The sequence below is a fragment of the Bactrocera tryoni genome, chromosome 3 (genome assembly GCF_016617805.1).
Source record: "Bactrocera tryoni isolate S06 chromosome 3, CSIRO_BtryS06_freeze2, whole genome shotgun sequence".
NCBI classification, from domain to species: Eukaryota; Metazoa; Arthropoda; class Insecta; order Diptera; family Tephritidae; genus Bactrocera; species Bactrocera tryoni.
In genome coordinates this window covers 38,991,439-39,008,534 of record NC_052501.1, presented here as the reverse complement: position 1 = coordinate 39,008,534, position 17,096 = coordinate 38,991,439, and the positions used below count along the sequence as shown (strand labels likewise).

At 35.2% G+C, this 17,096-nt stretch overlaps 1 protein-coding gene across 2 annotated transcripts in view; it reads left to right on the top strand.

Annotated features, from left to right (window-relative positions):
• Positions 1-17,096, top strand: part of LOC120771006 (myb-like protein Q) — a 113,843-nt gene that overhangs the window by 12,103 nt on the left and 84,644 nt on the right. For both annotated transcript variants that reach the window (XM_040098768.1, XM_040098767.1), the window contains exon 2: positions 8,541-9,350. In XM_040098768.1, the coding sequence (XP_039954702.1) occupies positions 9,263-9,350 (88 nt within the window). In that variant the 5' untranslated portion in view covers positions 8,541-9,262. The remainder of the gene's footprint in view (positions 1-8,540; positions 9,351-17,096) is intronic.

Sequence of the window (17,096 nt, the reverse complement as noted above, 5' to 3'; positions counted from 1 at the left end):
CGCAAGACCTTACAACCACATAAGCCAGCGGCTTTTTTGGTGTAAATATTTGCGCCACTAATACTAGCGCGAATGCAGGGTATTCATATTTGGGGCACTACTGCGCACAAATCCGCTGCTGATGGAACTTTGCCACTTTTTTTTGAATTTCTGCATGTTGACAGAAAAAAAGTTTCTTCAAGAAGATGTTCTCAATCTTAAAAAATGGGTTTGGTTTTGATATATGGTTGTTGATTGCTGATTTGTCTGAACTAACAATATTGAGTAGTTATACCTTATAGCTGTCATACAAACTGACCCATCAAAATCAAGTTCTTTTATGGAATCTATTTTATTTTTGAAGCGTATGATAGCTGGATGAAATCGAAGTTAAGTTTCTTTCTTTTCGAGTATACATACATATGTATATCGTCACTTAAAATGCATAATAACGAAACATCACTTTTCATACATTTTTAGCCGGGAAAAAAAGATATACTAGAACCCCGCATATTGAAACCAAATTTGAGTTTTGGTTATCAACTGGTTATATATTGGTTATAAATTGGTTATATCTAACATCGGGAGTTGAAAATTTTATGCTATTATATGAAATATGATGTAGTGAATCGTAAGCAATGAAAAACACAATTTTGATTTTTTTGGTGATACATTTTTGCATTTTAGGCGACGATATGTAAGCCTTGACTTTCTTTTTATGGTGTTCACCTTGAATTTATCGCTCAGTTTGAAGTGCTTATCAGTTCTTGAGAAACTTTTCAGATCATAAACTGACTCGAGGACTTGCCATGTTCTTTCAAAAAGTTTTTCTAAAGTTTAAGATTATTTTTGGACTGAAAATTTGAATATAACACCTTTTTATGTTAATCATGCTCTATATGATCCTTAGAAAATACACGCTGTGTATGATTTCATCAAAACAAAAAATTATTTTGCTCTATTTCAATCTAATCATTTTTATTTAGAAGCTAAAAACATTACAAATTATAGCTATTTGTGTGAATAAAAGCAGGGTTGCCTCAAACTCTGTAATTTCAAAGCTGAAACATTACTTCGACAATATTCCAGTGCGTACATACATATGTTAACCAAAATGTTAGAAAACATTCAGAAATTAATTAAGAGCCTTCGGGCGACAGTCCACTCAAATTTCCAAATGAAACGTTAACTATGTGGCAACACTGTGCCATTTGTAGCATATGAATATTGAATGACGCCCGCACTGTCACTGTACTTGGCAGTACATCAAATTCAAATGCAACGCCAAAGCGCAAGAAACCGCTCCACCTCCACCTCCACCTCCTCCTACACCCACACACACACACATACATGCCACAAAGAGTTGTAGCTGTAGCTATAGTGCATACGCTCGGGACGGAAATATGCGCAAAAGCGGCAGCAAAGTTGCAAAAATCACTGCCGTTATGCATCCATCAGCAACACAAGGCAAAAAAGTAAAAGCGCAATTTAAATTGAGCAATTTGCGTATGCCGCTTTGTAACTGCACTTGCGTGGGTGTGCGAGTGTATGACTGCAATCACTTGCAATTGTGTGGGTGCGTGTGTGTGTGCACGCTGCTCCTTTGGCAGTTTGGCCAGTTTGTACTCAACTCATAACTCACCGATAACTTGCTGCGGCAGCGTGCGGGCGTCCGGACGTGCGGTGGTGCGGTTGAGCTGGGTTTATAACTCTTTGCAAGTGCGTGTGTGTGTGCGTGCGCGCAATTTTGTTATTCGGCGCACTCATTCACTGGTTTGAAATTGCTTGAAATTCGAAAGTTCCCTTTTTCTTTTCATAACTCTTCTCTTCTGTTCGCTTGTTGTTGTCTGTTTTTTTTTTGGTTGCTTGCTGAAAATTTATCTACTTCAACCGCTTTTCCTCTGCACCGCTTCCGCCTTCATCGAAACTGACTCACTGACAATTGCCGACACAATGCCCTGGGAAGTTTGCAACTTTCACTGTATTTGTGTTACAACGTGTGGCTGTGTATGTGTGTGTGTGCGGAAAGTCTCGACAAAGTTATGCCAAAGTATACAATGAAACATGCAGAAGAATAGACTGAAATTGAATAGTTGGAGAGGAAACTGCATTCGCAAAGTTTCGTCTTGGTTCCGACAATATATCAAATCTCTTAAGCAGCCAACTACAAATAACGCTCACTAATAATGCACATAACAATGCAAGTATCCGATATTGCTTTGCAATAATCCATAAAAGTTAAATATGCATAGCAGAACGGCTAATGATGGCTTGGAACAAAATATCTCACAAAAGGTGTGAATAAAGTGGGGTGTGCTCGGTAGCGAAAGACTCGCTGCTATAAGTCTACTAATAGAACCGTTCTATTTTTACAGTGATCTTGTAGTAAAACGGTTGATATATATCTATCTTAATTTTTAAGGCTAATATATATGAAATGTTATATGATTTTGGAGTCTCCTAAGCTTCCCTTCGAATGACATAACTTTCTCATTTCAATTTTACAGTGACGCAATCTCAGCAAATCAGGTAGTGACTGATACTTTAGCCTTTTTTCGGAATTCTATTGAACTATGAGAATGTTTCGCAAGCATGAAGGATAGTATGCTCACGAAATATCAAACTCTTGTAAAGAAGAGAAATTTGATTTCATTTCCCTTAGCACTAGACAAAATTTTTAAAATTGAAGTCGTTTGACGGCTCAAAACAACTTTAGTATGCTACACATAAAAATATTATTCTGACTTTTCGAAGAACTTGTTCAGATGTCTATTTACTCGGGAACCATGCCGATATATACATACGTATAAGACATCACCAAAATAAATGAAAATTGCATCCATAAATAAGTTTTAGACATTAGGTTGCATAAGATTCAGCTTTCAGCTATTTACATATATACTTTTCAGAAATCATAAGAGATAGGGAAATATAATTTTCCACCGGATGAGAATATACGACAAAGAAGTACCTGGAAATTTTAACTAAATTCTCCGGGTAAATGATATTTCAAAAAAATGTAATTTTCTAAGTTGGTAGGACTGTCCTTACTTAGTAATAATATTAGCGCGATTTGTCAACCAGTTTATTCACAGCAGCTGCTTAAGTCGGTAAACCTCAGTAGTGCGGTACGATTTTTACAATGGATAAAAATATTGAACAAAGATTTTGTCTCAGATTCTGTATTTCTTACCAAATTTTGTGTGCGGAATTGTTGAAAATGTTTGAAAATACTTACGGTGATTCGGTTTTATTAAAAACACAAAGTCTACGATTAGTACAAAGTCTTCAAAGACGGTCAAGAGATCGTTGAAGACATGCCTGGTACTGAACGACCTTCGATCTCTTCAACTGATGAAAAAATTGAAAAAGCGAAGGTTATCGTGCTTGAAAATCGTCAGAAAAGTGTTACAAAAATGGTAAGAGAACTCGAGTCGTGTCTCTCGCGAGTCCATTCGAATGATTTTGTAGCATTACAACCGCCGATGAGACATGGGTTTATGAGTTTGATATGCAAACAAGTCAACAATCATCGGAAGGGAGGGAAAAAACGATGCATTGTGAATTTATTCCGTAGGCACAGCCGGTCAAAATGGAGTACTATTTGTTCGTAATGAGGCGTTTGCTTGAGAACATCCGTCGGAAAAGGCCGGAATTGTGGAAGAACAATTCATGGATTTTACACGAGGACAATGCATCATCGCATTGAGCCACGATTGTGACCGAATTTGAAGGCAAAAGCGCTATGAATACCATCGATCAATTACCGTGTTCCGTAATCCGTAAAATTTTTTCTTGTTCCCCAAACTGAAATTGCCACCCCGTGGAACACGTTTTCAGTCGATCGAAGAGATAAAACAAAATTCGCTGAAAGAGCTGAAGGCCTTCCCAAAAGGTGCTTATGAAAACTATGTTGTGGACTAGAAAAATCGTTGGCATAAGTGTTTTACATCTGGAGGGAGAATTAGTCAGAAGGCGACAAAACAAATATTGGTCAATAATTAAATATTTTGCGTTGAATTTACAATTTGCGGGTACCTTTTTGTCTCAATATTAACATTTGTGCATCTAGCGGTTAACACATTGCAGTAATCGATATTTCTATCTTAGATATAAAGAACATTAGTTTAGACATCTATAATTAAGGGGTTATATGCACTAGTACGTTCGAAAGTTCGTTTTTTCTTAATTTTTTCTGGAGAAGCTTTTTATTGACTCTACGTATACCTAAAATATATCAACATTTAACGAATTTAACGTATTCTAAGAATTCATATTTTTTTAATAAATATATTGTGATCCGTCGTGTCTGTAGAAGATCTCCTGAAAGTCCTTCACAAAATTATGTTTGGCGGTGAGGAAGATATCTCTGATCCAAATTATCTGAAATAAAAAAAAACCAATGATAGATAAATACAGGAAATGATCGAAGAAATAGTCAACATTTTCATTATAGGCAAAATGGCGACTTCCCAATAAAAAAAATTGTTTTTGCTTGAAAATTTACACTTTAAAGCGACTTAAAAAATCGAAATCTTACCAGAAACTTTATTACTTCCATCATTACTAGTCCAGTCATTTAAGCTTAAAATAGGTAAGAATCTCGGAATTCGATATACCCATTTATATGTAGGGTGTACCTACCATATGTAGGTTTTAAGACAACTTTAGGGTGTCAATATACAAGTATTTACGGACAAATAAATGGGTATATCGAGTTCCGAGGTGAACTTAGTATAATGGCTGGACTATACCTGGCAAATGTATCTAAGAAAATTCTGTATAAATTTCAAATCAATCGGTCAGCCGTTTCGGCGAAATATTTCTCACCGACTTTGATAACAACGTTTCGAGAAGAACGCATTTAAAGCACACTGCTAATTCGGGTTATGGTTCCGTCTACTTTCAAACGCTCGGAGACGTCTTTTGAAATACGCTTATTACTCCGAAACTCTTTACCGGATTACTTTGAAATTTACAGACAATATTCTCGAATGTATACATTCAAAATATGTAAAAAAAACAAATATTTCGATTTTATTCAAAATTACAAGTGGATATAACCGCTAATTGCAAAAGTAAATCATCTTTGGTATAACGATTTAGAAAAAGGCAATCAATTATTTACTAAAACCAAAACACGACAATTAAGATTTCATTAACTGTATTTTTCTGAAATTATCATTTTGAGCTCACACTAGACTAGATTAAATTGAGCTTCTGACCGTTCTGTTGCTTAAGGTTCATATGAAATATTTCTTACAATTTTATATATCGATATTCGTTCAATGAAGAGATACTTCTTTAAAATTACTGGAATCTATATAATATTCGACTATGCTGGGCATGTGCTCGATTGTTTGAAGAATCACAAAAACAAGCGCAGGTTTTCTAAAACAAAATTATTAATTAATGCCAAGTTTACCAAAATATTGCTAGATACTATGTTCAAATTAGCAGTATATTATGTACCATGGAACGTTGTGAAAATATACATGTCCATCATTGAGTTTTAGTTGCTCTCCAAGCAAGCAACAACACAGTAATGCATGCTCACACAAAATTGTTGAAAACTATTCAAATGTTTGAATATTGTTTCGTTCTACTGAATTTCATTGTTCATAGTGGACTGGTCGCCCAATTGGAAAGGAACTTTGAGCAAAATGGAAAGCAACAAAAAATGCGAAAAAATGTGACACAATAATGAATCGAGTTCAGTTTTGGTTTCCATCATTTGGGTATTTAAATTGAAAGTAACAGAATTTTATTGAAAGTGCAAAACTTTAAACTTATATATATCACCATCGGATTAAGTACTGCTTATTCGGTCTGACTGACGCTTAATACATATACTGCATACATATGGCTTACTTTTCTCATAATTAGAGCTGACGCTTCGCTGACAGCTTTGCATTTACCAGAGGGCTGACATGAGTGCTGTCAAATTTTCCACCGAAAAACTACCGCTTTTAACTTTTCCCTTACATTTGAAAAACGAGGGCATTGAAAAGATATGTGCTCAGAGTCATCAATGCACACGTCGGACAGCAGGGACTAAGGCCGTAATGAAATCGGAACAGATATCTTCTAAAGCATCCATGTCCACCCAGTATTTGGGTTAGGTGGGAGTCTAGATCCACATGCTGTCTATCTACCCACAAATGGATGTCTGGAATTAGGCTGTGGGTCCACCATGGTTGAAGTTTGTTACCGTTGCTGCTTCAATGTGATGCTTTTGGTTCTCTCCTTTTTTCATGCCTACAGATGGCTCAGATAGCTGGTCCAATCACGCAAGTTTCGTTTCCCTGGATGTCAATGGGCGGCATACTAACAAGGACTTCAAGGGCGACGATCGATGATATCGTTCGGAAAGCACTTGATACTCGTAAACCAAAGAGCCTTTGTTTAGCACATGGTTTTTTGTCTACTGCCTGTATTCATATTGTTGCTGCGTACAATGTTACGGAACTCATTGCTTTTGCTATCAAAGCTCGCCAGCTATGACGCACGTAGCCCCTACTAGCTATCATTCTAGATTGACCATAATAAATTCGGTTTGTTTTGCCCGAAGTATACGCCATGTGTTCCTTAAATTTTATTTTGGAGATCAATATTACTCGAAGATACTTCAGCTGCAGCTGTTAAGTAATGTCGCCTTCCCCTATGGTGAGTGATAGCCTTTTTCCACCTTCCTTGTAAATACATATGAGCGAGACTTCCGTTTTCTGCTCAGCCAACTCTAAACTCGTTGTAGCAAACCATTGACGCAGGCCATTTTTGAGCCGGAGGTCATCTATCTGGAAGTAGAAGTAGTCGACGACTTCCCCATAAACGATGAGTTCTTTAGTTGCGGAAATTTATTTTTGAACTTCCATATAAATATTTTGTAAGGAGTTACCCAGGCATCTGTATATGCTTCTTCAAAAAGTGTTTTCAAGCAGGATATTTTGCTACGACCAGTGGCAAAGACGCGAAAAACTTGTTTCACGATTCTTGTCATGAAAAAAAATCTACTTCATCACGAACATTAAGTAAAGGTCTTGAAGTCATCGATAACTTTCCTCATGCGAGTGGTTCATTGGTATCCGTTAATGACCATAACACCGAAAAAGTTAAAGAAACACTGCTTTAGGATTTGCGAATTGGCATTAGAGTATCTCAACATCCCTTATAAACCGACTCAACCGACTCAGAACCTTTTTTTATTAATGTTTGCGGTACAAAAAAAAACGTGTCAATGCTATGCTCAAACTAAAAGGATTAATTTTTTTTCAAAAGCGACATCGAGAGATTTAAAGTTATAATTATGACAATGTCGAAACTGTTCGTAATCTAACCGAAAAAACCCAAACTCATCGAAGGCAGGGAAAGCCATTACAGCTCATACTTATAACACGTGATTCAGTAGCCTATTTTGAAAACGATAATAGAGATTTGTAATAATTTTTTCTGAGTTCGAGTCAAATTTAAACAGATGGTATGCTTCGAGCACGGACAAAGTCGAACCAGTAGTAGAACAATTTTAGGAGTATAGAGTTTTCGAGAGGATATCTGTTAAGTCAGCTTTGAAAGTAAACAAATATTCTGTTGAACTTCCAGAACTCAAAGTTTTCAATAACTGGAACTCTTGTATTGGCAATCGAAGTCAAAATTCATACAAATTTCTTCAATACCTCTAAGCCCCTCTAACTCGATTTTATTTTTTGTGAATTACGGTGATTAGGTTCAGCTGTATTTAAAAATGGAAGATACTTGATATCTCGATAGCGAATAATTCCGAAGAGACTGCAGCTTCGTTTGCATGCCAATTGGCCCAATTTCCACGGTGACTTGATTTGACTGCGCTAGACTATTTTGGTGGGTCTACTTCAAGTCAATGATCTCAGTCTGGTGAGCTAACGCCAAAGCTCGACCAACACAACATCAGTTACAACAAATACATATTTTGTTTTTAAACTTTATGCAAATTTTGGAGGGAATGATAAAAGAAAACTTAACAGGAGAATGTCCGGTCGGCGTCTGGAACGCGATGGCTCATTCGAATTGCTTTGTTGTTAGTTCATTACATATACATAAAGTTGTGTTTCTTCTTATCTCGAGAACAAATTGTTGGGTTTAACTAATGTTGTTTAGTGTGGGTCCGGATTTCAATATTCCTGTCCATCCTAGTCTAAGCTGATAAACTTGGTATACTATTCGAGTTAAGGTATATTCAAACTTCCTCTTTCAATACCGTAGATGTCAAGGACGTGCTTTGTAGCGGTCTTTCGAAGGAGACGCATCTCGAGCTGTACCGCAAGCAAATTCTTTCTCCTTTATTTTATGTTACGTATTCACTACTCGCTTGAATAATCCTGCATTTGATGTTATGTAATGGCAGTGAAATTTCACGAAATTATAAAAAAGTGGGAGTTCCGCACAAAGAAATGTCAGTGAACTTCAAAAAGGCACCAACAACACACACACATGTTGGTTTGTGCAAAAACTTTTGAGTAACCAAACAAGGGAAGGAACGTGCGATTTCGTAATTTTCACAAACTCATACGTGTGTATATTTTTAGGTGCAGCACAGTACAAGTGGCAACAAAAATAACTGTAAACATAAAGAGCAGGCATACAATAAAATAAGCAAAAAAGTTTACTCTTTCAAGAGAAGTGATAACAAAAAGCGGCAGCCAACGAGCGAATGCGAGCAGCAAGAATAGAAAAATAAATAATGTCTGAAGTGATGCTGGTGTAAAAACATAAACAATAAACAAAAAAAGAAATCTCTTTTCGGAAAAAAGTTAAATGAAAAGCGTAAAGTGTAAAGTGGAAGAGCCATTGAGAGCGCTGGTGTGAAAAAGTGTGAAAATTCATTCTAAACACACACATGTGAAAGCGTCACTCGCCACCTACTTCGCCATCTTAACGAAGTGGCAACAAAAACCCAAGCAACAATAACAATAAAGAAATAACTACAGTTACAAAACGGGCAATGCCACGAAAAGCACCGGCGACGCACATTCACACGCATGCACAATCAACAAAAGAGCTGTCAGTTTAAGACCCGAATACATGTGTTACAACAACAACAATAGCAATAACAGCAACCATAATAGAAGCAGCCACGGCAAGCGCCGCTGAGACAGCAACCAAAGCCGCCACACAGAGCAGAGCCAGCAAAAGCTATAATAATAACCAGGAAATATAGCGAGCGAGTAGCGGGAAAAACACAAGTTTTTGTCTGGAATTTGCCGTCTTGTCTTCCTGTGACGTTAAGTGAACCTCGAGCATTAGCAACATGTTGAAGTTTCTGCGGATTATTTGCATTTGGATCTGCTGCGCGTTCTGTCTGCTGGAGCGCATACAATTGCCCGCCGCCACAGCCGGTAAGTAGAGGCTTTTTACATACATGAAGACATAGCCATATTCCCGAGATATATGTACATAAATACAAGTGTATGCATATAAGTAAATGAAAAGATATGTGCAGTTGCAAGTTCTGATGAAAGCTCACATGTATTTGAAGCACTAAAATTTAAAAGTTTGGTAAACTTGTTCATATTTCAAATATCGAGAATTATGTACAATACTATGTATTAGGGTACTCGTTATTTTCCCAGTTAATTTGAGGCAAAAGCATCCTGAAATTTTGATTTTAGTTTAAAACTAAAGATTCAATGTGAATAAGTTCTTCATTTTCAATTTCAACCGTGTATAAATCATAATTGATTTCCCATTTATGTAGCATGGGATTTTTTTATATTTCACATTAAGCAAATAAATTTACAACTTTGATAAAGAAATATTCTAATACAAAACTTTCCGCCCTACAAAAAAGGTTTTAATGATTTTTTTGACAAAAACATTAATTTAAAAGTTATACTCAATTTAAAATATACATCAAAGGACCTGCTCAGGTCAGAGTTGATTTTCTACATTATATGTTGCTCATACGACACGGTGTACTACTAGAGTACAGTATATTTGATGCATAATTTTAACTGCGTATAACTTTTAAATAATGTTTTTAGAAAAACCGGAAAATTTTGTTTTAGAAAATCATCTTTTCAAATTTATTAATTTATTTTCTTTGGAGAAAAATCTATATACTATATACGCAAAAGATCTAAACATTCCATACAAAATATATATATGTATATAGGAAGCTTAAAATCAAACCAAAATCAAACCACAGTTTAAATTAAAAATAAATCATTTTTTATAGTCAAAATTGAAACTTCTGGTGCCCACTTTATAAAAAAAAACTGCACTTGGAATGAATCGGAGACCCTAATATGTACATAATTAAGTTTAATTTTTGCATAATTCTCACATTTTATTTTATAGTTGTTTCAATCATTTCACTCGATTCTTGCAATCAACCAAAAGTTATTTTGTTAGACCAGTCTATGGTCTTCAATTTCTCCTAAAGGTAAGGAAAATAGAAAGGAAATTCGAATGTCCAAAAAATTAAGGTCGACAAATGGTGGCTACTGGTACAATCTTCGTAGTTTCCTTCCTCAAGAGGCCTCCAAGGACTATGGGAATTTCCATATGCCTAACACAAATTATAAAACGCGATCATAATTCTGCAATTTTAGTAAAAAAAGTATGTTCTTAAAGTAGTATACATTTTCACGGCCACGAATTCTTCAAGAGATTTTTATACTCTTGCAACCAGTTGCTAGAGAGTATGATAGTTTTATTGAGTTACATATAAATAAATGATCAGGATGAAAAATACGAGTTGAAATCCGGGTGACTGTCTGTCAGTCCGTCCATCCATCAATGCAAACAATAACTTGTGTAAAAATTAAGATATCCTGATGAAACTTGATATGCAGGTTTCTTAGTACAAAAAAGTTTCGAGTTCGTAGATAGGCGTAATCGGATCACTGCCACGCCCATAAATCGCCATTAACCGAAAACCTATAAAGTGCCATAACTAAGCACTAGACCAAACAACTTGGCACAGTGGTTCGCAGTAGCAAGGCGTACCTGTGGACAAAAAATTAACAAAAAAGCGTGAGTTTAATGCACACAGCTCCTTAACTACTACAGCTGCAACAACCAAACTTACAGGTACCTAGTGCAAATATTATATCCTACAGATAGTGTGAAAATAAATGAAATTGCAAGACAATCCCACATACTCCCCATGTAACGGTAATGCCAGAGAGATTAAATTTTACCTCCGAGATGGTATGAGAGGGGTTTAAGGGAGCCGATATGACAATTTGATGATAGGCTTGGCATCGCTTACATTTTCATGATATCACGTATCTCGAGACCCGACAAACCGTTTCGTATTATTATCTTTGAATTTAGTTCGTAGAATTCTTATATTCCGTTGTCACATTGTGAAAATGGGCGGAACCGGACTACAAGGATTTCATAATTATAAAAACGGAATAAAAGTTCTTTAAAGTATGCATTCTTTTTACCCAAAATTGCCCAAATCCAGCTAAAACGGTACAAGACCCTACTTACCGAATATGCGGACCCCAGTTTCTACAGTTGACTTTTGACCGAAAATATCGGTCAATGTGTGAGTTATGCTTTTCAAATTCAGAGAGAATCCTTTCCTGACAATAGTAATTTTGTTTATCAGAAATGGGCTGAATCAGGTCAATACTTCCCTGAGCCCCCATATACCTAAAATAAAGATTTTCGAACTTCCAGTTGACTTTATGCTAGATATATCAGCCAATATTTGAGTAATCTCAATGCAAGTTACAGAATATGCATAACAGTACATCTTTGATAGATACGATTGGGCAAAAACTTGACTTAGCCCCTTTTAACTAAATTCAGGATTTACTCCATATGATTGATGATTGTAAGTGAGGTGCATCTAACAAATCTTATGCTGAATAGTGTATACGTACTATATATATAAAATTCTTTAGATTCCGATCCTCTAGTCTACGTTTTACACCTTAAAGTATTTCTCTGGCTTTGATGCAAGTTGCAAGAGTATAAAATGTTCGATTGCACTCGAGCTTAGCTCTTTCCAATATGTATTTTAAATATCTAAATTCTGCAATTATACAAATGAATATATACATATACAAGTATACTCGAATGCTAGGTATATGGACGGAAAAAGCTTCGGTGGTAGATAATGTCATGAAACCAGCTTTCAGTATGTGGTATAATGAAGAGCATTTTATTGCTTCCCTGGACAAGCGGTAAAGACTGATCACGTTTTTTCTAAAAGATAGCACTCATTTTTAAATTCATTGGAAATCTGGACGCCTGTTTTCTTTACAACTACGCTCCTCTAGAATGATAAAAATAAAGATTTTGTTCCGCTAATTGATTGGAAATATGTGTGACAGAAGTAAAAGTAGATTAAAAGTTAGTTTTGGCGTCCTGAATGAACTAAGGCGGAGGTTTAATTTACAACTAATGCAAAGTTGCGACAGCTCGTTTCCTTTTCCAGTAACAGCAGTACCAAAAGAGACTCTGTTCATGTTATTAAAAGCCGACACAATCGAGTTTAAGTCTGTAACTCTGGATATATTTGAATGTACTATATGTATAATATGACTGATGGAGTAGTTCGGCACAAACCCAACAATTTCTTTAAATATGTGGCAAAAGTCTAGAGAAAGGCGGAAATTGATTTTCAAACAATTGATTGATTATTGGAATAAATAAAACTTGTAGTAAAGGAAACTTTAGCAAAGGTTGTAGATTCCTCCATTCAATGGGACTACGCTCGGCTCAGTTAAGCCACTAGAAGTATAAATTATATATGTAAGTGCTAACACAACCTTCCGAAAAATATGAGGTAATTCAAATTACCTGTTTTGCTAAACTAACTTTATTGATGATTAACATTTGCAATGCTTACGTTTAAAGAGGATAAATTTTTTTTGTTGTAGCTGCCTTGTTATAGAGTGAGAGAGATATTCGATTAGAGAATGTAATTGACAAATTTTGAGTTAATGGAACTTCGTTTGGTGACACACGAACTTTTCTACATTTTCTTTCATATCACATTCTCAAATTCTTGTGCACTTCATGTATACCGCTCCAAACAAAACTTCAAAGCGTTGCACTCTTCGTCTTTTCTCGTTTACAAAAGCCGGTTTGGGCGACAAAAATAGTCCCGGTGAGCACGTAGCCAACGTGAGCATCTTCATAAATAGACAGAAGAGAGAAAATGACTAGAAGTAAGGTGAGTAATAACCTTACTATAGTTAGTTGGTTGCTTAGAATAGAAAAGTTTATTCTCAGAATGTAGATTATCGGTATGCAACAGTGTATATTTACTTTAATCCATTTTAACCACATAAATCGTGTATGCATTAACCATAACAATTTTTGCTCAGCTAACGCACTCTGCAACTGCTCAAGGTTCAAATAAATATTTCTTTAAATATGATAAATTATCCTAGAAGGCTAAGCTGTACGGCGGCACCATCAAAAAGGACAATAAAAATTTATGCTTTTTGATGAGCCAAATGTGATTCGTGATTTATGATGATACCCTTTTCATTTTTCTCCCTAGCACAGTCCTTGACTTACCGCCTTCCCGCCGCTGGTTTGTTGGTGTTTCATTAAAGTGATTCCCGGCGGCAAAGTTTTCATTTGTGCGGTTGCATAAAAATTTATTTGTGTTCAACAAATTATAACAATGATAAATTGCTTTAACGGTAATGTTAAACTATTACAATGAATTTATTCGTACAGAGTTGCAAAAATGCGAAAAGATCATTTTTCAAAATTCGCTGTTCAAGTTCGAAGTGTTTCGCCGATGACAGTGGCTTTTAGACTACCACGAAGTAATAGCACATAAACGCTGTTGCTGTTAAAAGGAGAGCGAAACTATGATTTCTGAAATATAATAAATCATTTTTCCTTAGTTAAATTTCAAATTACATGCTTACTTTAAAAATAAACTTGGTTGTGCAATCTGTTATGTTAGTTTGCAAATGTTTGCTTAAATTCTTTACCACGACTTCTAGAATACGAAAACACTAAGAAAAACACCCCACTAAAAAATTACAGCATCTAGATCGTGATCATGTGAAATTCCAGAACTAATATTTTTTGCGTCTTCAGAGGTTCTTTGCGTAGAAATTGATGTTTTGTTTATTAAAACCTTGGTCTTGACATTTATCTGGCCAATGTATTTACTTCCCTTAATATAATTTTCTGTTTTCTAAGGGTTTGAAATTCGTTCTCAAACAGTTTTTACGGCTGAATTGGTTTAAAAACCGCGAAGCTGTATACTTTTAAGGGGTCATATATAGTTAGAAGGCATTTTTCGGAGAAAACTTTTAAATTTATTCATCCAAAAATTGGTATACATACTATGGTATTTTTTAACTGTATTTTAGGACTTAGTATTAGCAAAAATATGTACTTGGAAGGGAACTATAGCTGCTCTGCGGGAGCTCCTCTCAAATAACACGTTTTGCGGTGACCACTGTTTCTCTGGACTGGATCCTCTGAAATTAAAAACCAAACAGATCTCGTTAAAGTAAAGTTAGTTCTAGTAATTAATCGAAGGAATAAGCAAAATAAATGTTTTTAACAAAATGGCGGTATCTCAAAAAAATCGATTTTTGACAAAAATCTCGGCCTTAAATCGTTTATAAAAAATTTTATTGGGTGAGAAAAGATCTTCGTTTAATTCCTAAAAAATATATTAAAGAAGCTCGTGTTAAAATTTGAGACTAATCGGTTTAGCTGTTTTCGAGTAACGTCGGTCACCGACTTTGAAAACACTATTTTGAGAAAAACTCCTTTAAAGTTTGAGATACGCTTCCAAGCACTCTGAAACGCCTTTTCTTATTTCGAAAATATTCACGGAAACTATATAAAACATTTCTTTGTGTATTTTTAAATATATGCGCTTTAAGAAAATAAAATAAAATAAATAGATTTTTTGAAAATTCTTACTGCAAATAATCCCTTAATTAACTGTTATCTATTTGAATAGTCGATTTCAATGAATAAATCGTCGGAAAATTAAGTACGTAGTTTGAATATTTTCTGATATCATCAATCGTTAAGCTCAATGGTATATATAACATAAAAAAACCCATTTGCTTGCAGTGAGATGATTAAAAACTTTACGGGGATAACCCTTGGTAACATATTCAACTGCTATTATTATTATCCAAGTCTGGATCAAAATAGGATTGTACTCATTCTCACATAACCATTCAGTATCTGATGACATAAGGCTTAATAGGCAATAAAACTGCTGTATGTGTGTCGTAACTGCTTAAAGATTTGATTCTTCCTCTCCCCCAGTCCGAGAAGATATATATATCGTACGTAAAGTTTTATAAGACAACTACTTTGTGGTAGTAAGCCACTTCAGCTTCTTCATAGAATGCCAAAATATATAATAGAAACAACATAAATAAGCATATTGGACTGTACTGTAAAGGAATACCTCAAAAGGAATTGCTTTTAAAGAAGAAACATCGGCAATATCTTGTTTAAATAAGAAAAAATATATTCCAGAAATAAAGTTCATACAATTCTTCATTCAATCGCCTTGCAAAGCACAAATAAGCATGGCTTTGAGAAAATATTTTGCAAAAAGCGCAAAACTCAAAAACATATGCCACTTAAGAGCATCTGCATACATACACACAAATGGATGGATCTGTAACACTAAGCAAGCGTGTAACATGGAGACTGTAGCATTTGAAGCATCACACATACAGGGTTGTAAGTAAATACATATGTACTTATGAATATATAAATCACTTCAGCTTGTACCGGGCACTTGAGTCCCGCATGCAAAACATGCAAAGCTCCTTGCTTTTATTTCTTATTTACAAGCGCTACTTTGCAGCAAAGCAAGCAAACAGAAGAAAATGGGTTTCCTTTGCCATGAGTTCGCTAAAAAAGAGAAGTAAAAATCACGAAAAACTTACATAACAATTTCAGCGTGCTTTGGCTATTGTTGAATTTTACAGCTCAATACGAGAAATATCAAACGGAATTATTTATATGCAAATACTCGTACAATTCACGATTTATTTCAATGACAAATGCTCAATATAATAACAATAACAATTCATATGCAAGGCGAATAACATGGCAACTGTATGAAAAAGCAATAAAACACATGACTTCAACACACAGACGCACACGGATAACCGGTAGTCACATGTACTAGTTAGGAACTACTTGACAACTAGTTGTAAGATAATATACTTTACAACTAGTTCAAAACGCAGGTCGAACTAGTCAACTGAGACTACCTTGGAAACAAATGATGCCCTGGGATATCAAATTTTGATCACAAATATACCGATTTCATATTGGTTCAAAAAAGGTATATAGGGGACTAGTTTAATGATTAATTACATCATCAATTATAAGTTATGTTTAGTTAAGGTTCTCTAAGTTCGATGTGAACACTACTGATTAACTGCTATAAATAGTGTTTGCTTCTTTTCCACAACTTTTTCTAAGTCCGATGCTGTTCAAACCGGTCCGATTTTAAGCGAATGCTCTTTTAGAAAGAATTTTAAACTGAATTCAGTTCAGACTATCTATTAGATTAATTATTATTTCTGAACCAACTCATCTGAAATTTGTTTCCAGTCTAATGCTTTCCTATCTCAATTAATTTTAGTTTGTTAGACTAGTTCTTAACCAGTCATTTTTGCGATAAGTTTGACGTTACACTGCGGGTTGGGTGATTGTACTGTTAAATAGAAGGCCATGACCACATAACATAGCCACACTTGGTCGCGTATGCATATACTTTATTGTTTATCTGTCGCATTTTTCATATTTTTTTCGCCTTTGTTTGTATGCACAGCAGCTTTATGATTTATGTGCCTCCACAGTTTGAAGGAATGTGAACGAGGTATTACATATTTTCATTACTATGCTGTATAGAGGTGTCTGCATATAGTTGACTTTAAGAAGAGTTTTGAATAATGAAAAGTAATGTCTGGAAAATTATAAAAGTGAGTTGGTGCTGCCAATGTATTGCAAATTTATGTTCTACTAGCTTTTACACTGGTTAATAAATGTTTAGAAATACCTTAGTTCGCAATATTCGTCATCCAGAAAGGTCACTTCATTTGATCTCAAAATAGTCTGCTGATTATAGACTTCTGGACATAATAGTTATAAAGCAGCGC